The sequence below is a fragment of the Podarcis melisellensis genome, assembly GCF_964234715.1.
Source record: "Podarcis melisellensis genome assembly, chromosome: 1".
Classification (NCBI taxonomy): Eukaryota; Metazoa; Chordata; class Lepidosauria; order Squamata; family Lacertidae; genus Podarcis; species Podarcis melisellensis.
Window position 1 is genome coordinate 132,569,259 of NC_138528.1, and position 27,737 is coordinate 132,596,995.

General features: G+C 40.9%; 1 protein-coding gene across 3 annotated transcripts in view; it reads right to left on the reverse strand.

The window, feature by feature from the left end:
- The window catches only part of SPAG16 (sperm associated antigen 16), a 399,910-nt gene that overhangs the window by 222,871 nt on the left and 149,302 nt on the right, over positions 1-27,737 (reverse strand). For 2 of the 3 annotated variants that reach the window (XM_081924718.1, XM_081924720.1), the window contains exon 11: positions 2,192-2,335. The exons of the other annotated variant lie outside the window; for it this stretch is intronic. In XM_081924718.1, the coding sequence (XP_081780844.1) occupies positions 2,192-2,335 (144 nt within the window). The remainder of the gene's footprint in view (positions 1-2,191; positions 2,336-27,737) is intronic. 3 annotated transcript variants of the gene reach the window in all.

Sequence of the window (27,737 nt, forward strand, 5' to 3'; positions counted from 1 at the left end):
TGCACACAAAGACTCTCCTCCCTGAAAGAGAGGGGAGTGGTTGTGGGCGGGAGCCCGAGCACCGCCTAGCAGGGGGCATTGCCCCCTGCCTCCAGCTCACCTGGCTGGCGCTCACGCCCCCCCCCCGGTGGCCACCCAACCAGGTGCCGCGGAGGGGGTGTGTTCAGCAGCCTTTTACTGCAGCGCCAGCCTCTCTCTGGCCTCTTTCCTTCCTCATCGTCGTCCCGTCGTGAGTCAACTCATCAGGATCTCCTCTTCCACGTGCCCAGCTGAGCAACCACGTGGAGCCCGTACTTTGAAGAGGACTTTTTAAAAGGGAGGTTTCGCCGTGTTGTTGCTGTTGTCCAAGCTAATCCCCTTGTCTGTACCTTGCATTTCCCTACTGCTTCCCCCTCATTCTTCCTTATTTTCTCATTTAGATTTCCAAAGCCTTTTCTCATTGTTTCCGTCTGCTGAGCTTATTTAGTTCCGGAAGTTCTACGTTACCCTTTAAGACTTTACTCCTAGTGTTCTCTGCCTCCCGACTATACTGCCTAAAGTCCTCCTTTTCTTTTGGGTGCTTGTTGCTGGGTTAGCAACTTTGTTTTGCCACAGTGCAGTTTTCTTCACTGCCTGGTTACTTTCCTTTTATTTGTATTATTTAGCTGTCTCCTCCGACCTGTGGATAGCCACTCTGTGTGTGCATGTGGCAATCGTCACAACTTTTGTGGTATTGGTGGGTAGGTTAGGCATTGGAATAATGTGTTGTGGTGTGTCGAAGTGCTAGGTGTGGCCATCGCCTATGCCTTCAATTTTTAGGGGTATTCCGTTAAAGGAATCTGGTGGTCGTGTATTCTGTCCGATGCCTGCTTGGCGGGAGGCCCTGGCACGACCCTCGGTGACAGCAGGGGTGAGCCTATAGTTGGATTAGCATCAACTGGCTCCACCTACTGGTGAATAAACCCACTTGTTTCGATCCAATGCCTAAGCCAATACCTTTCCATTGCTGTAATCAATAAAGTTGTGGCCTTTTCTAGCCCATTAACCTGATATCACGTGTCCTTGTGTCTTCATTTCACTTCGCGGGGGTTGGGCCCTCGAACCACAAGGAACCTCCCGGGTAAAGTGACAGTCTGCAGCAGAAGCAGGTGCCATTTGGCCTGATGTTTCAGTGAACAAGCAAGTCAAAGGAGTGTATGTCAAGGTGTCGCCGGTGCAACCAAGGATTTCCCAGAACAGGGCAAACAATAGGAAGTAGCAGTGGCAACCTTTGAAGAAGCAGGGGGAAAGTAAGAGGCAAGCAGAAGCAGAAGGAGGGCTGAGCAGGAGGGAAAGGGTAGCAAAGGAGTGGAGAGAGGGTATCAGATGAAAGGAGAGATCCTCCATCCCTACCACTGTGTGGTGTGTGTGTGTGTGTGTGTGTGTGTGAGAGAGAGAGAGAGAGAGAGAGAGAGAGAGAGAGAGAGAGTTGACTAAGCAACTAATAATGTCCCATTCAGATGACTCTTAGATCTGCTTGTCCTTAAGATTTTGAATGAGCTCCTTTCTCTGACTATAGAGTCTTATGCTAATAAACCACTCACATGCCCAGTTAATTGTGCAAATAAGCAGTCAAAAGGGTTTATGAAATTGCCCTTAGTTATACTGAGAGAGAGAGAGAAAGAGGAATGAAGACTGTCTTTTCCCGAGTAAAACTGCATTACCTATCTGATTTCTAATGGTAATTAAATGCAATGAGTTGTTGGCTATCTCAGTGCTTCTTTTTCTTAAGTCATGGTGGGAGAAGTTTTAGGGAAAGGTTGATGCACTTGTTCTCTAGGTAACATGGGAGAGAAAATAGATACCATTTGGACAAATAAAATAAACACTTAAAAAGCCAATTGCAGTATTTATAGGTGATTTTAAGTATGCATCTAATTCAGCCTTGTGATAAGCAGAGAGACTGGCATGGAGAGATCTGAAAAGCTTATTACACTTTGTGAGATGCTCAAGCATGTGGACAAAAGTCTGAAATGTACAAAATACTGAAAGCAATCAATCTTAAGTCAACACAGTGAAAGGCAAAGGAACATTTATCTACATGTTTGGAAATTCAGCAGAAGGATCCACTCAGAATAGAAAGTCATCAAAGCAGACGGGCTAGAAAAGGCATAGCAAACAAGCACTTTCCCAGAAGGGATTAGTACTGGCTCACAATGCTGCTTTTACTGACCTTGGATGGAAGCAGCACCCAGAAAGCCAGTCAGTATGACCTTCACCCTTCATGATGATGTTCCCATTGGGAAAGGCCCACATCTTCCACAGGCGGTCATCACTTCCAGTAACAACAATGTCTTTCCTCGGATGTAAAGCCAAACTGTGGGGAGCAGAAAGTAGGGGTTGAGAAATGAAATCAAAAGACCCATAGTACCCCAGCAATTTGTTAAGGCATTTGCTTCTAGAAGGAAGTTCCATCAGCTACATTATACCTACCATACAAACACTCTAGAAACATTACAGATTTTTTTAAAGCTAAGGTTCCAAATATTAATAAATAGGAAACAACTCACTCCTAATGTCAATGTTTTGAATGCTGAACCCAGCATAACCATTCAGAACTTCAAAATACAATCAAATCTTACTTGATGTCCTCATCATATATCATATATGTAGCAAGTACTCTGAGAAAGGTACTTGCCCCTTACCCTGGGAGACTGTGAAGGAGATATCTGCCCCAAATCCTCTAATCTGAACTGGCACCTAGGCTAAGGTTACCAGACATCCCCGTTTCCCAAGGACAGTCCCAGAATTTACAAATCAGTCCCCATAGAAAATCCACTGGAGTTGAAAAGTGTCTCCAGGTTCATTGAAAAAAATCTGGTGACCTTAACTTAGGCAAGGAGGGGAGAATGCTTGAGAAACAAACCCAACCCACTCCTTGGCTTATTGCAAACTTGGGTGATGGGCTGCAGGAAAGGGCTCTTCTCTAAGGTCCCATTTGTAATTTGTAATAACGTCCTTTACTTTTTACCCCCTTTCCCTTCTTAAATTGATATTTTCCTATTTAAAGAAGATTAAAAACAGTTAATTCATTTCTCTGAATCCAAGTAAAAATGAGACAAGTCCTTTTTTCAGCTTGCGCACATCCCACTGTCTTCAATAAGCCTGTGTGTATATGGAACATTATCTTCTCCCTGTCTTTCTCTAGACTACCTTTTAAACACCTTTTAGAAAAAGAAAAAGCCACAACTATTTTCTCAAAGTGCCTTTGTAATAATCTGTAGCAACTGGTTGGTAAAAATAACATGTATAGTATATCAGAGAAAATAAGCTCTTGCCACTAGAATGTAAGACACAATGCAGAATTCATAGGGTTTCCCCCCTCTGCCTTAATTACAGGGCTCCTACAAAATGTGAAAGCTGCTCAAGAGTCGTACAACCAGAAGTGAATACCATTTAATTAGCAGCTGGGTTGGTGACACAAGTATGGTCGGGCTGCCACTTGCAAAGGGAATCACATTCATTCCTCAAAGGGTGCCATATGTGTAACATTAATTAGGAGCCCTTGCTTTTCTTTCAGCAGCTCAGCAATGTAAAAAAGTTTTGCTTTCTTTTTGTTCACGGGATCTAATTATTTCCAGTAGAGAAGCCCCTGTAAACTCAAGGGAAAGTACTTTAAGAGGCCATGGCACATGTGATGTCAGCATTCTCCCCCCCCCCCCCAACTGCAGAAGGACTTGGTCCCAAAATAAAGTGGCAATGCAGAGGATGTCATAGTCATTTTCATCTGATGCATTTATATGCCCACTGCATTATTTGGAATTGCTTAACTCTCCTTAAAAACAGGGGTCATGCGCAGGCATGAATTGTGTGATCCTAATGAGATGCTTAAGCCTTAGCACAAACCTGCTTCTACAGTGGTGCCTCGCAAGACGAAATTAATCCGTTCCGTGAGGCTCTTCGTATAGCGGTTTTTTCGTCTTGTGAAGCAAGCCCATTGACAGCTTAGCGGATTAGCGCTACAGCTGTCAAGCGGCTTCCAGCGATCAGCTGTTAAGCGGCTTATCAGCGGAACAGCTGATAAGCGGCTTAGCGGCTTAAGGAAAGGGCAGAAAAAGCGGAAAAAAACCCGCGGGGGGGATGCAAGATTTTTTTCGTGTTGCGAAGCAACCCCATAGGGGAATTCGTTTTACGAAGCGCCTCCAAAACGGAAAACCCTTTCGTCTAGCGGGTTTTTCGTCTTGCGAGGCGTTCGTCTTGCGGGGCACCACTGTACAACTGTGATTCCCCGCTGCGCATGTACTTTGACACTGAACATCTACACAAGACTACACTGGGCACCTGAGTGTTTGGATGGAACAGAAGCTAGAGATGCTCAATATACATAATCAGTGATGAAGTCATGATAAACAGCCTGTGGCATCAGTTGCCTAGATCTCATCCCACCAAAGGCTTCTGTGTCTTTAAATTATTGTAACTTTGAAAAAAAGCTTCACATCTGGTGGGGAAACAACTTGATAAACTTATCGCTGCCTCCGAGTTATTAAAGGAATAAGAGAAAATAAAGGAAAACATTTCCTGAATCACACAAATTTCACATTTCCCCCCGTGACTCCCCTTTATTTTTCTCAGGAAGACAAGGAAAAGAAAAGCACCTCCATCAGCGGTTTTCCCTGATGTCTACAAACCAATACTAAAAGCAGACTTCACCACCTTTAAATGGGTCTTAAAGTCCCACCTTTTTATTGCTGCTTTTAGTGGCTAGTTTGTGTTGGATTTTTTTTGCTGGGTATTGTTGTTTCATACTAATTTTAGTAATATTTGAAATGTAATGAGATCTGGTTTTATATTATTATAAAATTGAATTATGATTTGATGTGCATTGACCTGTCTTGAGTATCACACTAAGCGAAACCAGAAGCACTGATCTGGAGCATTCAGAAGTTTAGTCTCATTGTCCCAAGAGAAGCTGCATTTTTTTTCTATTTCATGATTTTGCCCTGAAATATATAATTAGACTTTGGTACTTTGTGGTGGTTGTGCAGCATATTGTGACCAATGATCGTTCTACAATTTACTGTTGAAGGTAAGGGTATCTATTAGCTTCCAGTTAAAAAAGCATGACAACTTATATTTTGTCTGCTTTCAACAATGGTTACCTCAGCGGTTACTAATAACATTCATCAGGTTCTGCTGGAATATATATATTTTAAATAGAACTGGAGTGTTCAAATGTGAAACAAAACACATTTTGTGAGGTAAATTACAATGATTATTTGACTTGCTAATAATTTTTATTGTGTGACCTTTGGCACTTTTCAATGTATATGTTTTCTGAGAGCACAGAAATATTAAACTGTCTTCTTTTTCAATAAAAGGAAAACAGCTGTTCCCAAATGCAATTTTAGCTTGACCAACTTGAAACAAGGCAGTTTCTATCTCTAGCTTGTTTGAGATTAACATTCATCATTATTGTTAGCAATTCCCAGGTTTCTCTTGCATGGCAGCTTTTTCACAGATGGTTAGAAGCACTGCTGCGTTCTGTACACACTTAGAAAGAATGTGACACAAAACTTGCCACTTGGCAAGTTCTGCTAAATTACAAAGGTTTATACAAGAAGGTATTTCCAAATTGATTAAAAAATACAGCATTGACCTGCCAATTCAAATTCCTAAATTAATATGAAAATTTAAGGCATTACCCTTCTCAAGGTCACCATTAGAATTGGAAAAAGATATATCACTTCCTATTTTCAATATATGGGGCCTTGATCCTGCGTATATGCATTTAATGGCCTATGTTGCTTCTGTGCACGTACACACACACACACACACACACACACCCCTTCCTATGCATTATGAGATTAGAAGTGGGCATCAGACGTGTGTGACATCTCCCCTTTCCTTCCTGTCCCTACTTCATACTCTATGAGCAGAAGGTACTGTCCAAACTGCAATAAACCTTAATTTGGATACTTGACTGAAAACTTGTAGTAAAAGCTCGAACTATGGATTGACAAAGGATTTATAAAAATAGTTATGAAAGAGATGCAGAGGGGGGAATCATGACATTAAGATCCACAATGCGAGGAGGGGGGTGTCAAAAGGGATTATATATATTTTTAATTCATTTGTTTATGTAAAATGCAAAATGCAAAAATAACATTTATAAAAAAGGAAGTATTTTGATAGCAATGATATAAAAGATCCATGGTCAGGGTAAGATAGGTGCAAACTCTCTTTCTATGCTGCCTGGCCTTCCCACTATGACAGGCTGGAAGAAGAAGATGGGGCTGTTAGCCATTCAGTTCAAACAAACGTTGGTTACAGAGCCTGCTTTGGATCAAAACAGTCACAATCTCCAGCTCAGACATAAGCCAGGGATCATAGTTTCTCCCATATGCTTAGCAGGAGCAAATTGCCCCTGTTCAGAGTGTTAGCTATGGTTTACTGGGTTACTGGTTTACTGGGACTGGAGAAATGGGGTCAGAGTCTGAAGTGGGTTGAGTGACTGGACATTTGCTCAAGAACTAATGTTCCCTTCAGCACACAGAACTAGTTGGGCAGCGCACTGGCTCTCATGCACACGAAAGCTCATACCAAGAACTAACTTAGTTGGTCTTTAAGGTGCTACTTGAAGGAATTTTTTTTTTGTTTTGTCCAGAAAGGTTTAATCAATTATAAGGCAAGAGTAATATGAAAGAAGGGTTTCAATTCTCAGCAAGCAGAACAGGACTGGCACATCCTATAATTAACAATGCCTTTATGAATAGATGGGTTTCATTTCAGCCTTTATTTAAATCTAATTTTGGTGATGAAATAACGTTTTTATGCTTTTATTCAGTTGGAGGTTTGACATTTTACAGATCTGAAAACTGTGGTGTATGATATCATCAAAAACATTTCTTTTAAGGTCAAAGAATTACAGTTTTTTGACATTTACAGTGATAATAAATTCTGTATTTCTAGCCATTAGGCAACAAGGGGTTTCAACTACCTCATAAATCGCCTAATGATTTGACATTGCCCATATTGCACAGATTCAACAGGACTCTCGTACTGCATGTGCATTTCTCCTGTGTGCTATTATTTCTGACAATGCCTATTCACACTACCCATACAGATGCTACTTATGTGATGAACATATTTCCCAATAGCCTTGTCTCCATTGTTCTATGTTATATTTTTATCACACTTATTTAAAATATTTAAATCCCACTCATTCACAATGTTCAAAGCAGCATCCAACAAAATTTTAAATCACATTAAAATGGCAATAAACAAACTGCGCTACAGACACTTCTAAAAACCTTTCATTTCTGCTGAAACAGAACATTGTCATGTACTGTTTTTAACATTCAGTTGGAAGCCACCCAGAGTGGCTGGGGAAACCCAGCCAGATGGGCGGGGTATAAATAATCAATTATTATTATTATTATTATTATTATTATTATTATTACTATTATTATTACTATTATTATTATTATTATTACTATACCTGCTGCTGCCCAGCCACAACAGACCTCAGAGGCAGGAGAGGCCAGCCAACCAACCAAGTCTCAGGAGGTTGCCTGGAGGCAGAGTCCCTATGCAAGGTCCAGTCCAGTCCTAAGGTCAGGAGTATTTCAGTTCATGTGGTCAGACAATCCAGGGGTCAAGAAAGCCAAAGGTCCCAAGTCACAAGAAGCAAGAAGCAGAAAGGTGTGGTCAGGAACAACAAATGTTGTTTCCAGCAACTGATCGAGGCTGGAAACCCTGCTAAAGAAAGCTGGAGCCAGTTGGTTCTCATGCAGAGCAAGAAGGCTGATAACCAGCAGGTGGAGTCACTTCTCCTTCTGCTCCTTCAGGCTCAGCAGGTAAAGGCGACTCCTGGCCCATGACACACATCTCACCCAGAATCCTGTTTCCCAGCCTCAAAACTACAGCTGTGAAGGCCCAGCTACATCTGTGACATGCACATTTTAAAATATTTTTTATAATTCTATAGAATGCATTAAACAAAATTTGGCATTCCAGTATTAACCTCTACCTTACACTTCTCACTCAGCCAACATCTTTTATATAATCATTAAGTGAGATATTTCCCTGTTTCTTAAACATTGTCAGTACTTTCAACCTGTGTAGTTGTATATATAGAGCAATATTTGGGTATTTTACCAAAGTCCACAAGTTACTGTATATGCATGTACAGTGTTACCTCTGGATACGAACAGGATCCGTTCCAGATCTCCGTTCGCATCCTGAGTAGAACATAACACACGTCTGCGCAGGTCGTGATTCACTGCTTCTGCACATGCGCGTGACGTCATTTTGAGCGTCTGCGCATGTGCAAGTGGCGAAACCCAGAAGTAATGCGCTCTGTTACTTTCAGGTTGCCGCGGAGAATAGAACAAGTCTGTTCTCATCCTCCCCCTTCCCAAAAGTGAAGCAACCTTCCACCAGTCAGGTGAAGGGAAATGCAGAGGTGGTAGCAAATACAGGTACTGTGTTCCCCCCAACCTTCTCGCCAAAGTCTAGCAATGGGGCAGGCCCCACTATCCCTGGCCTGAAATGGCCCATTCCTACTAGGAAGACTTCCTAGAAAAAGAGCGGGGTCTGACACATGCATGCAAATGCTCTCCTCAGGCTCTCAGACTGTGTATCCTGGAACAAAGTGATAGGGATTCAGCAGCAGAGCACATTGTGCACTGAGAGATGCCCAACACATACACACACACACACACACAGAGAGAGAGAGAGAGAGAGAGAGAGAGAGAGAGAGAGAGAGAGAGAGAGTACAGAATCATAGAATCATAGAGTTGGAAGAGACCCCAAGGGCCATCGAGTCCAACCCCCTGCCAAGCAGGAAACACCATCAGAGCACTCCTGACATATGGTTGTCAAGCCTCTGCTTAAAGACCTCCAAAGAAGGAGACTCCACCACACTCCTTGAGAGCAAATTCCACTGTCGAACAGCTCTTACTGTCAGGAAGTTCTTCCTAATGTTTAGGGGGAATCTTCTTTCTTGTAGTTTGGATCCATTGCTCCGTGTCCGCTTCTCTGGAGCAGCAGAAAACAACCTTTCTCCCTCCTCTATGTGACATCCTTTTATATATTTGAACATGGCTATCATATCACCCCTTCACCTCCTCTTCTCATGCCCAGCTCCCTTAGCCGTTCCTCATAAGGCATCGTTTCCAGGCCTTTGACCATTTTGGTTGCCCTTCTCTGGACACGTTCCAGTTTGTCAGTGTCCTTCTTGAACTGTGGTGCCCAGAACTGGACACAGTACTCCAGGTGAGGTCTGACCAGAGCAGAATACAGTGGCACTATTACTTCCCTTGATCTAGATGCTATACTCCTATTGATGCAGCCCAGAATTGCATTGGCTTTTTTAGCTGCCGCGTCACACTGTTGGCTCATGTCAAGTTTGTGGTCAACCAAGACTCCTAGATCCTTTTCACATGTACTGCTCTCAAGCCAGGTGTCACCCATCTTGTATTTGTGCCTCTCATTTTTTTTGCCCAAGTGCAATACTTTACATTTCTCCCTGTTAAAATTCATCTTGTTTGTTTTGGCCCAGTTCTCTAATCTGTCAAGGTTGTTTTGAAGTGTGATCCTGTCCTCTGGGGTGTTAGCCACCCCTCCCAGTTTGGTGTCATCTGCAAATTTGATCAGGATGCCCTTGAGTGCATCACAGGTTCTGTGATGCTTCTGTTATGCTAGTTCTTGGCTGTGGGGATACAAATTTAAATCACTAATTAAATATTTCAACAACACAGAAATGCTAGGAAAAGAATACATACATCACCTGCCCTATCAGAAAAACAAAACTGTCTATAATACCTAATGGCATATCAAAATGTTACAAACTTCAAATCTGTGTTCTCTGGAAAAAATAGTTTTAATTTAGATGTGGTGCAGAAATGTGGTTAAGAAAGGGATATTCATGAATAGAAATATCACCCAGATGAATGCACTAATAATTAAATAAAATGTATGTGAATACTCCTTTTACTGGCACAGCTGTATAAACTAAACTAATCTAAGATGTGCCCCATTAGTCTTCTTACCATGTGAAGTAATATTTATTTATTTATTTTGCTAACATTAGTCTTTAAACTGTGCATTGCATTATTCTACAATTACCATGCTGATGATATTTTTCTATGACAAATAGACTGTGATCCTCTCTTTAAAATAAAAAAGGCAACCATTAAAAAATAACTTTCATTATGTACTTCAGTAAGGGAAGTAGACAAGAAATGCAGAGATGAAGGTTTACATTTTTAGTTTTAAATAGCCACCCACTCAGATAAAGTTATATCAGGAAACTATAGGGGGCTGTTAGAACATTAGCTCTAATTGAAAAATGAACTAGAAGGATGTTCAGACTCAGCTATCTGAAAGCAACATATTTTTTCTTTCATTCTTTCCTGTGTAACCTTATCATTATGCTCTTGACATCCATCTAAGCAGGGCAGATTTCAACAAATAATGGACACAGAATGTGTAGGCAGTCTGCCATCAAGTTCCACCTTGTCCCCCAGAATATTTAATATCTATATGAAACCACTAGGAGGGATTGGGAATGCAATGTCTCTAATATAACAATATAATATAAAAACAAATAAGTGAGTGAACCCTGCCTGCCCCCCTCTCTCCCCCCCCTCTCCATTCCCCATGAATCAGGAAAGGCTGTGCAAGTACTGAGCCAGATGGGCCAGATGAAGGCCAATAAACTAAGGCTGATCCTGATAAGATGGTATGTATGTGTGTATGGAAATCAGGGACGCAGCCTGTCCTGGATGGCATAGCACTTCCCCCGAGAGACCAGGCTCATGGTCTGGGGTGTGCCTCTCAATGCCATGCTGCCATTTGAGGCCCAAGTGGCCTCACTGGAGAGGAGTACCGGTGTTTCTGGACCAGGATAACATGATACAGCAGTTATCACGTCACACTAGGAACAGGGAGAACAAGGTCCAAGGCCCTTCTCTGTCATAAGCTCATGGGGTGACCTTAGGACAGTTACTATCTCTCACCCTAACACACCTTGGAGTGCTGTGGTAAAATATCATAGGATGGGGGAGGCCAGGTGGGATAAAACATACTAGCAGAAGCAGTAACACCAAGATTTACATACATACAGTTCTGCGCATTCCTGCTCAAATATGCTGCTTCACATCTATTGTTCAATAGCCTCCAGTGACATATTCCATTCCCGCCCCCCGCCCACTGGACAAAGCTGAGGAGGAAGTGCAAACCCCACCAACTTCCCAACTCATTTTAGTACTCCTGCAGAATACAAAGAAAAGAAAATGAACAATAAAACATCTTGGGTTTTCTACTCCTTTAGATTGATCCCAGGAGAAAACAACAACAAAATCCATTTTTGCACTCAAGGATCCGATGTTGCCAGTTTTAGATTACAGGCTTTTTATAGCTCATTTCTGACTGAAGAGGTTGAGCACCACAACATCTCTTTCTCAGAATACACAAATACTGTCATTTCCAGCTGTTATTGTGCTCAACTAGCTATAGATTCTAAACAAACACACCCCAACCTCCTATTTTTTAACAAGACATTCTCTTTGTTAAAACCTCCTCTTGTCAGTAGTTGTAACCTTGGTGTTATATACTGTCAAGAAAGTAAACATTATCTCAAAGCTTTCTGTAAAAAATGTGATTGCATTGTACCTCAGGAAAGGAATACTGTGGGCATTAAAAATATATAACATACATGAATCTAAAAAGTACTGAAACTAACATGCATAAATATTTTATTTTTTCCCAACCTTTGCCCTATGTGGGAATTAATACTCTCATTTTCATAGCATGGGAGCCAGGAATGGGGGTGCACCATGCAGCTCTGCCCCCTAGAGTGAAATGCGCAAAGGTCTGTAGCAACTGGGAATGGGAAATTTATTTTGATCTGCATTTTAGAGAAAAACCATACCTGATTCACCCTTCCTGGTCCAATCATTGTCTCCCTTTACTGCGCTCATTCCCACTTCCCTAACCCCCTACCAAAGTCTCACCTACCAAGTCATCTCAGCATTGCCCTAAATCAGAACTGTACGATGGAGTCAGTTGCCACTCCAGGAAAATCCTGCCTGCACCCCACAATCCCTGCTTCAGTGCCTTACAGCTTATTAAATCCTAAAAAGGTAAAGGTAAAGGACACCTGGCGGTTAAGTCCAGTCGCAGATGACTCTGAGGTTGCTGCGCTCATCTCGCTTTACTGGCCGAGGGAGCCGACGTTTGTCCACAGACAGTTTCTCTGGGCCATGAGGCCAGCATGATTGAGCCGCTTCTGGCGAAACCAGAACAGCACATGGAAACACCATTTACCTTTCTGCCAGAGTGGCACCTATTTATCTACTTGCAATTTTGGGCGTGCTTTCGAACTGAACGGTTGGCAGGAGCAGGGACTGAGCAATGGATGCTCACCCCGTTGCATGAATTCGAACCGCCGACCTTCTGATCGGAAAGTCCTAGGCTCCGTGGTTTAGACCACAGCAGCACTTATTAAATCCAATTTATTAAATCCTAGAACCGCTAGCTGACTGAACCATGAATAAGAGCACTGTTAAAAATGAGGGTCCACAGCAAAAATTGCTTCCCCTTACAGTTGCGGCCTGGCATGGCCCCTTGGGGAGGGGCAGTCACCTCCTTCTTCAGAGCTGGCCACTTTGCTTTGGCCTCTGGCCGGCCGCAAAGGATGATGTGATAGCCTGCCAAAATTTAAATCAAAATTGGCCAATGAAAACCATTGGGGTGGGGTGCTTTGGCAGTGGACCAGAGGGCTCAAGACTTCACTCTGGTCTCTGCCAAGGGGGTTTAAGCTGGTCGCGCTGAGTGCCAGCAGTGTCATCAGCGGCAGATCAATCCACCAGCCACATGGGCATTGCATTCAGAAGATTTTGCTATGGAGAAAATCATCATTTCTGGAGCCGGGAACAAATTGGGCCGTTTGAGGATTTTGCCTTCCTCATAGCAATTGTCACAACTTTCAGCGGATAAAGCATTGGATTGAATCTTTAGTCTATTCTGGCACCGGGGGGGGGGGGACAGGTGAGATGGTGTATCATCTGCCTTGAGCAGATGCAGTATCTCAGAGTACCTTTAAGAAGAAGATTCTGTCCAGAAGCCAAAATGGGGAGCAAATGGGCCATACAACCTCCAAAGGCGGGGGGCGGGGCGGCTTAGTTGACCTGTGTCTTGAGGTGACCCTTAACCCAAGCCTGACCCTGTCCAACATCAGCCTGCAGGCAGGAGGCTAATTCAGGATACATGCCCAATACCTAAGCCAAAGCCAAATAATAAAAAAGTTGTGGTCATTTTCAATTCCAGAACGTTTTTACTTCTGTTCTCCTGCCACTTCCTCCTTTCCTGTCCTTCAGGGCACACTGCACATGGGCCCACAACATTTCTATTTCTTTCTTTCTTTCTTTCTTTCTTTCTTTCTTTCTTTCTTTCTTCATATCCTACTTGTTTCGATAAAGATTTGAAAGTGGGCCCAATGCAGCACTGTTTTAGGAATGATGAAAAATCTATGAACCAGATCAAAATGACTGCAGGGAGAAGGAAAATAAATGCTAGCATAATTCCACAAATTCCATGCAGTGCTATAATAGTAAGGCTCCATAGCAGTTTGTTTGCTTTATTTGTGCCAAAGGCCAAAGAAAGCTCTTAGGCAATTCATTAATTTTAAACACAATCAATTAAACTCTACTTTTTGAGACAGAATCATAGACTCATATAGTTAGAAGGCACCACAAGGGTCATCTACCCCCCCCCTGCAATGCAGGAATCTTTTTGCCCCATGTGAGGCTCAAACCCACAAACCTGAAATTAAGAGCCTCATGCGCCACTAACTGAGCAATGCTTTCGCCCATAAATATTTCCACAGAACACACCCAAAGAAAAGTTTCGTTTCAATTTTCTTGAGCTCTGTCGTGACATACAAGATCTCTTCCATGAGCAGAAAGCATTTTTCACATGCAGAAAAATACTTCTGACTCACCCACTCTGGTATTTGTACATTTAATGGTTAATAAACAATGAATTAATTAATGTTTATTAATATAAGAAACTGTAATCTATTTAAAATGTTCTATTTATTATTCTGAGATTTGTATTCTATTCTGAAATTTATAATATTGTTTGTTACAATATTAATTATAGGTTAATGAAGCAATGCTAGAGAGAGTGTGTGTGTAGAATGAACTTTAGCAAATAAAATTTTAAAAAGGGGAGGAAGATATCATTAACCTATTAATATTAATGGGCTTCAGCATTAGTAATGTGGTGCTGTATTACAGTCAATATCGATAATTATGGCTGTTAGTCAACGAAGCTTCACGCAGTGTTGGCCCACAAAAATGAATGAACATGACTAAGTTAGGCCATTAATTTCAGTAGGTCTAGTTTTAGTAAAACTTAATTGAATACTACTTTATGATAAGAGGTGTCAGGGAACTGCCATCGGAGCCAGGAGTGGAGGTAAGCCTCCCAACGATGCCGGAGAAGGGCCCAGCAGGCAGAGAGGGAACTCATCTACTGAGGAAGGAAATCAGCGTGACACCAGGAAGAAAGGGGAGCAGGGGAGGGCTTCTGAGAGATGTCTCCAGGACTCTTCCACAGAAACTAGCGGGGAGAGCACAGGTCCTCCGCTGGCCACGCCCACCCTTCTGCGCAGGGAGGCTAGGCGGAGACTTGGCGTCAAAGAACTTTTATGCTGGAAGAAGTTCAGGAAACGCCCACTGACAGATTCTGCCAGTGACTGACACAGCCGCGGAGTAAGGGCTGTGCAGCCAGGGAAAGGTTTAACCAGGCAACTTTGCCAAGAGTAGAGGCAACTTACGCACGAGCAACCCCAATTCCCATTACAATAGGCATCCATAATAAACACACTACAGAGAAGTTAAATTCTTTGATATCAATTCTCTGCACCCCTTACAAAATCCCTATGATGCATCCTATGCTCATTCTACTCAGAGCAGAGCCACTGAAGTTAATGGGCATGACTTAGGGTGATTTATTTCAATGGGTCTTCGCTGAGTGCAGATTAGCTGCCTACATCCCCTTCTAAGTTAGATCAGCGTTATTATCTCCACAATGCATATGGTGAGGCTGAGAGATTAAGGCTTGCTTAAGGAGTGTGTGCATAGCTAAAGCATGATTTGAACTGGCAACTTCCTAGCTCACATTTCAGTCATATTTGCCCAAATCAGTGTGAGGAGCAATAGGGAATAACATGTGGAATTACTTTCCTTTTCATAATAATTTTATTGCCAGTAGAAAGCAAAATCATTGTAAGGTAAAGGTACCCCTGCCCGTACGGGCCAGTCGTGACCGACTCTAGGGTTGTGCGCTCATCTCACTTAAGAGGCCGGGAGCTGGCGCCGTCCGAAGACACTTCCGGGTCACGTGACCAGCGTGACGAAGCTGCTCTGGCGAGCCAGCACCAGCGCAGCACACGGAAACGCCGTTTACCTTCCCCTCCGGAGCGGTCCCTATTTATCTACTTGCACTTAGGGGTGCTTTCGAACTGCTAGGTAGGCAGGAGCTGGGACCAAACAACGGGAGCTCACCCTGCTGCGGGGATTCGAACCGCCGACCTTACAGTCAACAAGTCCTAGGCACTGAGGTTTTACCCACAGCGCCACTTGCGTCCCTAAAATCATTGTAGTTTATTTCAAAATTAATTGGTTGACGGGGTTCAATTGTCATGAGCCCCACAGCACTCTTCGGCTTGGGCTTGGGCTGGCAGGCTCTGTTGCAGGAGGAAGAAACAGAAGGGCACTTCAATTGTGGGGGCCTAGGTTGGTAGAGAGGACATATCTCCTTTCCACCCTGATTCCAGTCATTTCAGAAGGCGGATCTGGGATGCCACCTCTCCTCTTCCCACAACTTTCCTGTGGAGCGGAGAGCCCACAGCCAAGGGAGGAGGCTGAGGAGGAGGTGGCAGCAAGCGAACAGGAGTCCAAACAGGAGAGGGCAGCCTTCTTGCCTTGCCTCAGGTCCTGCCTTCACAGCAGAGCATGCATTTGCAATTCCAACATTTCAGCAAGGTGAGTGAGTCTCATGAGTCAACCATGTCTCATTTTTAAAAGCTTGGCGGGGAAGCCTTGGGAACTTGTTGGGATTTTATCACTTCCATCCAGGTCTTGCCCTGCTCTTGAACTCCTGAACTCTAACGCCTGAGCCCTGGGACTTCTGATCAGCCTGTACCATTAGTTGCCTAAAGAAACATCTCTTTTTTACTTACAAACAAGAGCCTTTGCTTGCATTTTTGGTGCTGCAACTTATATTAGTCAATGTAAATTTAAAAATCCAACGAAATTGCTGAGAATATTGCAGGCGTTTTCATTTTAAATAAGCTATACAAATAAAACTGCTGACAATTATATTGTAATTCACTTAACTTTATGTTAGATTTTTCTTTGCCTTTATACCACTTAGTAATAAATACAATGAGAAAAGCATGGTTCCTTACAGAGAAACATTACTGAGCTACTCTATTTAAATTAACTCAGTTTTTGTTAATAAAATGTATATTTAGAGCTTTTATTTCTGTATGTAGAGCTCCTTATTAATTTATTGAATACAAATGCAAGTAGCAATTGCAAAGAGGATTCCCCCCCCCCCCCGTATTTCCAAGAAAAGGAGAGTAGGAAAGAGGAACAGAGAATGAATATTTGGAGTCTGATATGTGAAAGTACCAGGCCAATATAGTTAATCTATTTCTATATCTTTCCTTTATAGGAAATGTGCTAATAAAAATAATATCCCCCTTTCCCCCAAAACAATAAGGACAAAAGTGAAATTAAATGAGTGTTGATCTGGTTGCAGTCCAGATTTAGTTTCCCTTAAACCTTTTGGTTCTGGATGTTAGGAAATCAGTGGTAATAATAATCCCCCACCCCTGCTCACTTAACGTCCACAAAACAAGTGCAGCATTTGCATTCTGCAAATGAACATGATTATCCTTCAGGAAGAACAAGATTGGCTGCCAATGGCCTGATATACAGATGGAATAACATACTTCCCCCACCCCTTTAAAAGGACCATGTTTTGCTCGCATAAACAGGTTAAAATATGTTCATCCTTTCATGTTCTGCTGGAAGAATAGAAGAGCTGTATATAAGCATTGCTCCAATTTTTTTAAATTCAAGGTATTGGTTTCCTTCCCTTTAGCGATAAAAGTAATCATTGACATCTTGTTATTTCAGATAAACTTTGCAAGCAAACAACTTGTCAAACAGACTTCCCTTGTAGAAGTCTGCAGGGTAAAACAGATAATCAGAAGGAAAATCTTTGGAATGATGCTTATTTCAGTTTTGCATATTCTGAATACATATTCTGAATGCATATGTAGAAATCCCTGCATGAGGAATTGATGAAAACTGTGTGGACGAGTTATAAAAGATTTAAATAAATATGTGAGCAAGTTCATCCAAACTGGAAGGAATATCAAGATGTTCAAATTCCTGTATATACAGGTATTCAGAAACAAAGTTCTTTAAAATGGCTGGAAGAGGTGGGATAATGAAGAGTGGAAGAACACCATACAATATTTGTGAACAACTGTTTTGCTGAATCTGTTTCAAGTCCTCCCTGCCACCTTTCATCATGTTCAAGAGAGTCCCTGAACCCTCTGCAGCAGTTTTTTGGGAGGTGGAGAGGCTAGCAGAGGGAAGGAGGGATTTATGGCTATTGCTTCCTTTCCTCTGCCACTGGATCAAAGACCCTTCCATGAATGGAAAGACAGCATTAGTTACATCTTATTTGTTTTTGAAGCTTACGCTTTCTGTATCTTTAATTATTTTAGCAGAAAGAAGCCTTCTTGAGGCAAAGGACCTCTTACTACTGGTACATTCCCTGATCATTTAAATAACTATTAATAGACTCAGAGTCTCTAACATTTCACAGAGGTAAATTGCACAACGTGGGGCTGCCATACATCTGGAATTTCCTGGACACAGCTGGGATTCGGCCGTCGGAAACAGTGTCTGGGCGGAAATTGCAAACATGTCTGGGAAAATCTGGATGTATGGCAACTCATGTCAGCGGTGTTTTTGGCGATCTTCCACTTTTTGAAATATGGTAACACTAGTATAATGATGATGAAAAGTGGATAGGAACAGAGTTCAGCAGGCTGGTGGTATGGCCCAGCATTCAATAGCTTGAACAACACAATCAATAATGGGATGTGTCCCATGGAGGGCTTACATAATGATGTTGTATCTTCAAAACAGATTAAAGCCCCAGCATCTCTCTCTTTAGAGATTAAGCACAGAACCATTATTGAAAGAGTCGGTGGCAGGGAGGGGGCAAGTGATGGGGTTGGTGGAATGGTGTGTGTGTGCGTGCGTGCGTGCGTGTGCCCTGAATTGCCCTCCCAATAACAGGACATAGGTATTATTGACAAAACGAGGAAATAAATATTTGACTATCACCTACCCCAAAGTATTCAGATTATTCAAATATAGCAACCTAAATCCAAACTTAAGTCAGGGCCCAGCCAAATTCAGAGTCCAGTGAGAGGGAGAAAAGCCCCCCTGGGTGACTCCAATCACACCAGAGTTCCTGCAAAACTGCTGAATGAACCACAAGCCACTTCCATTGATGTTCCATTGGCGGCATGGAAGCACCACAAACTTTCTGCCTCAGCCCTGTCTATTTATGTATATTCATTCATTTATTTAAAACAGCATTTATACCACCATCTCAAAAAGTATCAGGTGGTGCACAACAATATCATAGCCTCCAACATTTCAGGAGGGCAAAGCAGCGCACACAGAAACACACCGCGCCTCCTGCCCCATCTCCGTGCTCCTTCTGCCCACCACCCACCCAATATTCCCGCAGCTGCTTCCCCCGCCCCCACCTCAAAAACCCTCAGAGTGGCTGCCACTGAGAAGAGATGTGAATCCAGTTTGCTTCAGGGCTTAGCAGCAATCTGAGCTAATGTTAGCACTCTATTCATTATACCATACTGTGTGTGTGTGTTTGTACGTGTATGTTGTTTCCACTATTTTGCATGAAAGAGGAGATATGTTGATTTTTGTAAAAAGAAAAAGAATGTGAAGAACCTTAAAAAAAAAAAAACCTTCTCTCACATCTATGTTCTAAAATTCTTGGCTTTGTAGCCATTTTTAAATAGAAAAGGCATGCAAGTATATTTATTTATTCATTCACCCTCTGTATGAAATTTCAATGAAAAAGGAAATGGATTATTAGCTCCATCGCTATTTCTTATGCTGAGGACATGAGTTCAACAAACAATGAGATGCACGGGGGGAGGAAAGCAAAACTGAGGACAGTCTGTCTGAGGAAAACCTTTTATGCACTGACCTCCAGTAGTATCCTTTTAAAATCTCAAATTGGAGCCGCAACCATGGTTTCTTTTCTAGGTCAACAACCTTTTTGATTAAGCATTAAATGGGCCTTCTCATCTCTTTCACATCACAGCTTTTTCCCAAGGCTTTGCTCTTCTAAATTACCATCCAGCTCTCAGTCTTTTTCAGACCGTTCCTTTGTGTCTCCATTTTCTGGCTGCCAAACTACTGCAGGTCCTTTACTTTCTTTAATCTTGTTGTTAGTGCTGCCAGCCCACACTTATGCTGCTTCCTAGAATGTATGTGTCAAGCAAGAGAAAATGCTGGAGAGAATTTAGGAGCATATAGATATAATTGGTCTGAAAGGCTTACTTTATGTAGAATAGCTGAATTTTATACATAACAGGTAGAAGAGAAGTTAGCAGGACTAGATTAATTGCTTCGTGTCCTTTTCCTAGACGTTGCAACAACAGGTTGTTTTATACACGGTTGAAAACAGAATCATGCATGAGTAGATTAAATAATATGATGACTGTGAAGAGAATACATTTTGTGGAGGGGGATAAGACACTTTTGGGCTAGCACTGAAACAGGGAAATAAGAAAATATGATGTGCCAAAACACATTTTTCTCCCATCTTACTTCTCCACCTCGAAATTAGGTGCAGTACAGAAAGCAAAACAATGCCAAACCTAGATAGGGGAATGTAGCGACAGGGACAGTGGCCATCAGGCAATGGCTTTTCCCACCTGCCTTACCCCCCCCCCTTCAGCCCAGACCACGACTTCAGAACAGCAGCTGTGAAGAGAGAAGAGGAGTTCAGGGATATTTTTTGAAATAATTTTATAAGTTGTGTGTCTTTGTTTCTTAATTTAATAATTTTACATGTTTTTGTATGTTTTGTGGTGTTTTATGCAATGTGACTTGTTATTTTTAATTATTATAGTTTAGTATTTCTTTATTGTAATTGATAAGTATAAACTATTTAATTATTATATGCTGATATTTAATTCTACTGTTTACTATTAGATTCTACTGGAATGTTGAAAATTGCTTTATTTGATGTAAGTTGTTTAAGGTTATTGTGACTTATTTATATTGGATCAGATTGTTATTATTATTGTTTGATGTTTTATGATGCTTATATATGTGTTTGAAGCCACCCTGAGTGGCTGGGGTGTAAATAAAATTATTACCGTTGTTGTTGTTTAAATTTGTATAACCGCCCTATACCCATAGGTCTCAGGGTGGTTCACAATATAAAATTACAATATAAAAACAGAAAATACAGAATAAAAACAAAAATAAAGACAACACAAGAATCCCTCCTTCAACAACACCTTTTAAAAAGGCTTTGGATGTCAATCAGCCAAAGGCCTGGTGAAAGAAGAACGTTTTTGCCTGGCCCGTGGCTCGGTCCCAGCTCCTGCCAACCTAACAGTTCGAAAGCACGTCAAAGTGCAAGTAGATAAATAGGTACCACTCCAGCGGAAAGGTAAACGGCATTTCTGTGCGCTGCTCTGGTTCGCCAGAAGCGGCTTAGTCATGCTGGCCGCATGACCTGGAAGCTGTATGCCGGCTCCCTCAGCCAATAACGCGAGATGAGCGCCGCAACCCCAGAGTCGGTCATGACTGGACCTAATGGTCAGGGGTCCCTTTACCTTTACCTTTAAAGGTATATGAAGGCACCAGTTCTGACCTTAGCAAGCTTTGCCCATTACCTGTTCCTTGTACTGAGTGCTTTAGGTAAGCTGGAATGTATGCACATATGTGTGGATAATATCACATTTACAATAATGCATATAATATGTGAGAATTGTTTGTATTTTTAGTAGATCTGGTTAAAAGGGGGGGGAACCCCACTTCAATTGACGCTGAGATTTTCAGAATATTCCATCCCACCAGGTGGTCAGCCCATGACCCTCATTACATCTCCCTTGAATCCCCCCAAATGTTCCCTGCTACCATCTACTTAGGAGAAAGAAAAAAGCCTTAGATATCTTTTTTAAGGTTACTCTGTAAGGCTCAAACCACTGTTATCCATTTCATGGTCTGCTATTTAACATACATTATGCAACTAATTACATAACTTAGATAACTTACATTCATTTCAATGTAAATGAAACACTAAAATAATGGGACTTCCGGGTTGACGTGATCGGTGTAATGGCGGATTCCCTCCGAGCTCCGGAGGGAATCGGCTCCACTGAGGACGGGTCTTGCCGCGCCGGCGACGCGGGGACCCTCAGAAACCACAGGTGCTGATACCTGTGGACTTGGTGACTCAGCGGGCACCTTAAGCGCCCCCCTCGACAGTCGAAGAGCCTTTTTAAAGGCTGCGGAGAAGGTACGGGGGGTGGCGTGGTGCTGAGAGTAGACCGCTACCTCAGTGGAGTGAAGCCGCAAGCCATTCACCAGAGAACGTCAACTTTCTACCTGAAAATTGGACTGGAAACAAACACCCCGTGAGTAGAAGGAAATTTGGACTTTTAAAAAAAAAATTTTATTTTTAATTGGGCGAACGGGGGGGATGTGCTAAAGGGAAGTCCGCACCCCCCCTTCATACAGGCAATTGGAAGCAAGGAGCAAAAACCTAAGATCGGAAAAAAGATCCCGTGTCTATCGAGACTGATAAGAGATTCCATTAATTTTTGAGAACAAGCTTTTATCTTTTTAAGTTGTGCTGGAGGGAAGAGGTGAATTTTGGAAACTTTTGTGACCCCCCCCCTTGGACCTGGGAGCGTCCTGCATCAACTTAGCCTGCAGGAATTGGAGTTTGACAGCTGTCAATTGAGCTGTCAGACAGTTGAATAAATAAAGGGCAAAATTGTATTACTATATATCTCTTTGGTTTAAAGGTGTTACATATAAGCAGATGTGATTTGAAACAAAGTAAATAAACAACAGGGTAAAGGACTGCTGGCGTAGAACTCTGAACAATGGCAACCCCCCTAGGGGAAACCAGTGACATTACAATGGCTGCAGAAGGAAAATTACTAGCAGAAATAGAGAGAGCTTTTTTTCTCGTGGGAATTTTGCAAGAGCAGGCCATGGAAATGGACAAACAACTTACGTCCTTGAGTTCTAAAACAAGCAACCCTGTTGACGGAACTAAAGACTTGTTTTTGAAAGTCTCCGCAGCTGAACCAGAAATGATATCCTTGGAGTTGGTGGAAAAGGAAGTCGGAGGAGGGAAAGTGTGGACAAAAATTTTTGAACAGAAATCTATGCTGCCAGGAAACAAAGAAACCCTTTGGATTACAAAACATGAACAGACGAGACTGAGGAGAAAAGTTAAAGAAGAAGTCCCCGGAAACCATGGAATTTTGAAATTTAAAGGAGTAAAGAAACACAACTGGGACTTCCTCCTCTTTTCTGGCTTTGACCATCTGGAATTTGGGGGATTTTTGGTAGAACCCTGGCAACAAGTTTCTTCAATTAGGTTTGAACTGGGAGAAGATGAAGTAATCGTGACAGATATCCTTCGAGACCTGAAGACCAGCAAAGAGGACTATCGGCAGAAAAGCCAGAGAGAGACTGAAACGGATTTGAGAGCGGTGGACGTGAGGAATCCTGGCTAGGAGTTTTATGGGAGGAGAGTTATTTGGGAAGGGACAGATACCTGGGCAGGGAGGGAGGGGAAAACAGATTCTTAAAAATTTTAGGACTTTTGGTTATTGTAAATTTGATTCATATTTTAATATAAAAAAGGGGAAATTTATGGTATTAAAATCTCGATTGATCTTAGAAAAAGGATCTATCGCATATAAGAGAATAGGATAATAATATTGGGCCTAATAGGGAGAATTAAGTTGGAAAATAATGAGAATAAGTTTAGAGAGAGGAATAAGAACTTGCTGAATTAAATAGGGGAAGTGGGATGTATGTGGGGGGGTGGGGGAAGTCATATGTGTTGTTTGCCTTTATAAAATGTGAAAACCCAATAAAAATTTATATAAAAAAATAAAATAATGTAAAAAGTTACTAATTATACCATACTTTTCCGTGTACAAGACTAGGTTTTTTTTACTTTTAAAATAAGGTTAAAAATCTGGGGGCGTCATACACGGATAGTGCATATGCCCATTTTCTAAATTTGGGGTCCTCAAAAGTAGGGGGCGTCTTATACACAGAAAAATATGGTATATTGTTCTGTTTCTGACCACAGACAAACATGCAAATTGAAGCAAGTTCTGCTTCCCTACTCTCAGGTAAATTGGTATATGACTTAATCTAGTAATGCTTAGTGCAGCCTGCAATTTAAAATAATTTTAGGAATTGTAATGATTTCATTAGACTAACATGATCAATAGTTCATAATGTTATTTTAAATTAGATAGTTAACTATGACATATTCAGAGTAGACTCACTGAAATAAATAATACCAATACTAATACTAATACTAATACCAATAATATTTCATTATTATTTATATCCCACCCATCTGACTGGGTTGCCCAGCCATTCTGGGTGGCTTCCAACAAGTTATAAAAACCACAGTAAAACACAAAACATTGTTAGTTATTTAATTTATTTTTGCTTATTTAAGTTATTTTATTTTTGCTTTCAATAGACTTCACAAACTCAAAAGAATACCTACCACTCAGCTTTCATTTCAGTCCACACAATATAAATGAAGCATTTAATCTAAGAGGAAAGGTCAATGTTTACAATACTTTGGGCAACCTTCCAGCTTGTCAGCTTTAACTGTTTCCTCCAGGCTGCCATGCATCACCAAGCCTCAAGTTTATCTTCTGATTTTGCAGCTGAGGTTCTGGCAAAGTGGAACTTCCTCTAGGCATCAAAAATGATGGTAGAATCCAGAAACGGTTGGCATCCATGCAATAAAGTGCATCAGCAAAACACATGTGGTGTGTTTGAAAGTCTCATTTGATAATCAGTATGCTAATTAAAACAGTAATAACTATGTTCCTCTTGCTAGAATAAGAAAATATTTCCATGCAAGTGCACAATATTTTATAAGCATTTCCTTGCTGACTCAAGGAAAATCATCAGTAATTTTAAATAGAAAATACCCCCCTCAATTCACCTTTTTTTTTGGTTTTAATATTTTTATTTTCTGTAACAACAAATGTCATATACCATTATCCAATCCAAACATACCTTTACAATCCCTGCCCTACACCCAGACTTCCCTCATCTTCCCCTTGGGTTTATTACGTTGTTTGTTGTATTCTGCATGTATATGTTCTATTGAATATTGTTACATTGTTATCCTACATATTTTAATTCATTAAAGTTGTGAAAGTTTATTCAGATCCTGCCAATGAGTCCATTTCTTTCTGTTGTTTCTGCAGATAAATTAAAAAAGTTCCCATTCTTTTTTAAAGTCACTACTGTCTTTTTCATGTAGTTTGTCTGTTAACTTTGCTAACTCTGAATAGTTCATCAGTTTTTCTTGCCATTGTTCTTTCGTTGGTATTTCTCCAGTCCTCCAACTTTGAGCTATTAAAATTCTTGCCACTGTTGTAGCATACATAAATAGTTTACATTTTTCTTTTGGCAATTCTTGGCCTAAGATGCCTATCAAGAAGGTGTCTGGGTTTTTTTTTTTTTACAAATGTCATTTTAAACATTTTTTTTTCAATTCATGATATATCATTTTCCTTTTTATATATATATAATTCTACATTCCCACTACATATGCTAAAAAGGGCCTTCCTTTTCTTTACATCTCCAACAATAATTCTATTCTATTCTATACATTTTAACCATTTTTACCAGTGTAATATACCAACTATACATAATTTTCATGTAATTCTCTTTCATACATCTTCAAATTTTATATTATGCCCCAAATCTTGTGCCCATCTGATCATTACAGATTTGACTTCTTCATCTTTAGTTTCCCATTCTAATAATATATTATACGCTTTTATAAAATGATTTAGAGTTCTCCTCTATAATTTCTTTTTAAAATCTGGAGATTGTGTAACTAAATCCTTTTTTGTTATCTTCCTTAAAAATCTCATTTAGTTGTCTATGATGCAGCCAAGTCTGAACATACTCCTTTAACTCTTCATATTCTTTCAATTTTAACTTTCCTTCTTGTTCAATTAGTAAATCCCTCAATTCACATTTTAACACACACACCCCAAACTGATGAGGCAATATTCAAGGACAAAACATCCTTTTCTGCCAACTCAGTGACTTTGCAATGTACTTAGAAGTCACTGGGTGGAGATACATAGCCCAAATGGCAGGCAGGGCTCCGATACCTGGTCTCTTGCTGGGGACTGGACTCCAAGCATGGGCAGTAGAAGAGTAACAATTGGCATGGGAATCCTACCCAGGGCCAGCTTAGCTACTCCAGTACTTTAGATAAAACTATGGGTTATTTTCATTCAACTCAATGATAGTGGTGGTGTTCCTTCCTTTTTCCAACAGAATCTGAATAAAACATCATGTGAATACATGGAAATAACTGCCACTAATTCAATAACTAAAATGCCTGTTTCCATTGTTAGTAGGTATACTCTATTTATTTTGTGATATTGGTGTTTTGGTAAAGTGGAAATATCTTTACGCCTTTGTTTCTCATCCAGCTTCACAAAAGTAATTTAAAACAGAAATTGCAGGAGCTAGGATCAAGTGAGAAACCAATTTCCTTATTCAATTTGTTACATTGAGAGCCCTGAAATATTTGTGCTGGGAATGGAAAGCTATTTCTACATTACTGATGCCAATGTATCGGCATCAAAAACAGCTGGGGCACCTGGAACATTTTGGAGCCAGGCTTTATGCAACCCAAAACCATAATTTGCATTTGATTTGCTGTGTGTAATAGATATGCCCTTTCCTCATTTTGATGTGCTGAACATGAAATCAACAACATGGATTCTTCAGAGATTCCTTATTCCATTTAGGGATCTTATGGTGTGCTTTGAATACAAGAGTAAATGCTGTTTTCTAGCACCTTTTACATCCTGAATGGTAAAACTGTCTGCATTTTTAATACACAACAGTTTTTTTCTGTTAAGTCCTTGGCAGAAATATAAGGCAGACTGTACAAGCTGCCCTATAAAGAACATTGTTCCTTTTCTAGCACCATTTAGAACAAATCTTTTGTATTTGAAGGTATAGATTTTATGTGCCTTACAAAAAAAACTACAGCAATTGCCCTAAAAGGCTGTCAGTTTTGCCTCATACACCAAATATTCCAAGGAATATGAGGTCAAAGTATCAATAATTTAGCATTCGCATGAACACACTTGTTGTTTTTTTTATCTAGGCTAGCTGCTTTCAAACTATTCTTTTCAGAATATATTTCAGGAGGAGTCAAATATTGAAGGAACGGATATACAGTGGTGTATCTTGCCTCACTGTGTCCCAGGGCAGGATTTCCTACCCTTCTACTTTCTACAGTCCTTTACCATTCTATTTAGATTAAATTCAGGTACCTTTAGTTTGTTTAATTATTATTATTTATTAAATTTCTATACTACACTTCATGTGAGGATCACAGGATGGTTTACAATACCAAAACACAAGAACCAAACCATAGTAACAAACAAAACCAATACCACAGTTTAAAAGGCCACAGATTGTTTAATGAGCCAACGGTTGGGGAGAAGATATGTAATGAAGGCGCCTGGTAGGCCTCTCTGGGCATCGCCACAGAAAAGGCCCCTTCCCGTGCCACCCTCCGGACGTCTCATGGAGGAAGCACACAAAGAAGAGCCACAGACTTTCTTGGCACTTGACATTTGGAAAAATCTGCTTTTTTCATAGCAGTTTTTGTTAGTAGTAGTGCAATGGGCTTTTGTGGCACTGAGGCAGCCCCAATCACCTTCTTTGGCATGAGAAGACGGGGAGACTATGTCCCTACTGATACTGCTTAACATCTAGGCTCAATTCTCCCCAGGGAGCCACACCAGAACTTCCTGGGAAGTGTTTAAAATTATTTATTACAATAAATAATATAAAAATATAGATAAAAGATAAAATTTATAAGCTAAAGAGAAAAAATGTAAACCCAATCCATCAAGGCCAAAACATAACAAAAAAAATAAAGAATAAATGAGATGTCAAAAAGTCTAGTTCACATTAAACTTAATGCTTGTACTGTAACAGCATGCTGTTACTTCAACAACGAGAAGTAAAAATATTCATAACAGATTTTTCAATGGAGTTCTCCAGCCAATAAATTTGTCCCAAAATGCATATACTACAAAAAATTGCTATATATTAGGAGAAAATGGTATTAAACTGCTGTTAATATTTATAAGGATTATTTAAAGAATAAATAATTTTCAAACTGATACGGAAATGTGAAGAACTGAATACATGATTGGAAAAATGAGAAAGTGAAACTGACAGAATTGCTCATCCTTAGTCCAGAGCCACAAAATCTGTGTGTATAGCCCAAGTCCAAAACCTGAATATCCTAGGACCTTTTGTTTCTTTTAATGTAATGAATTCCAAGGAGTAACA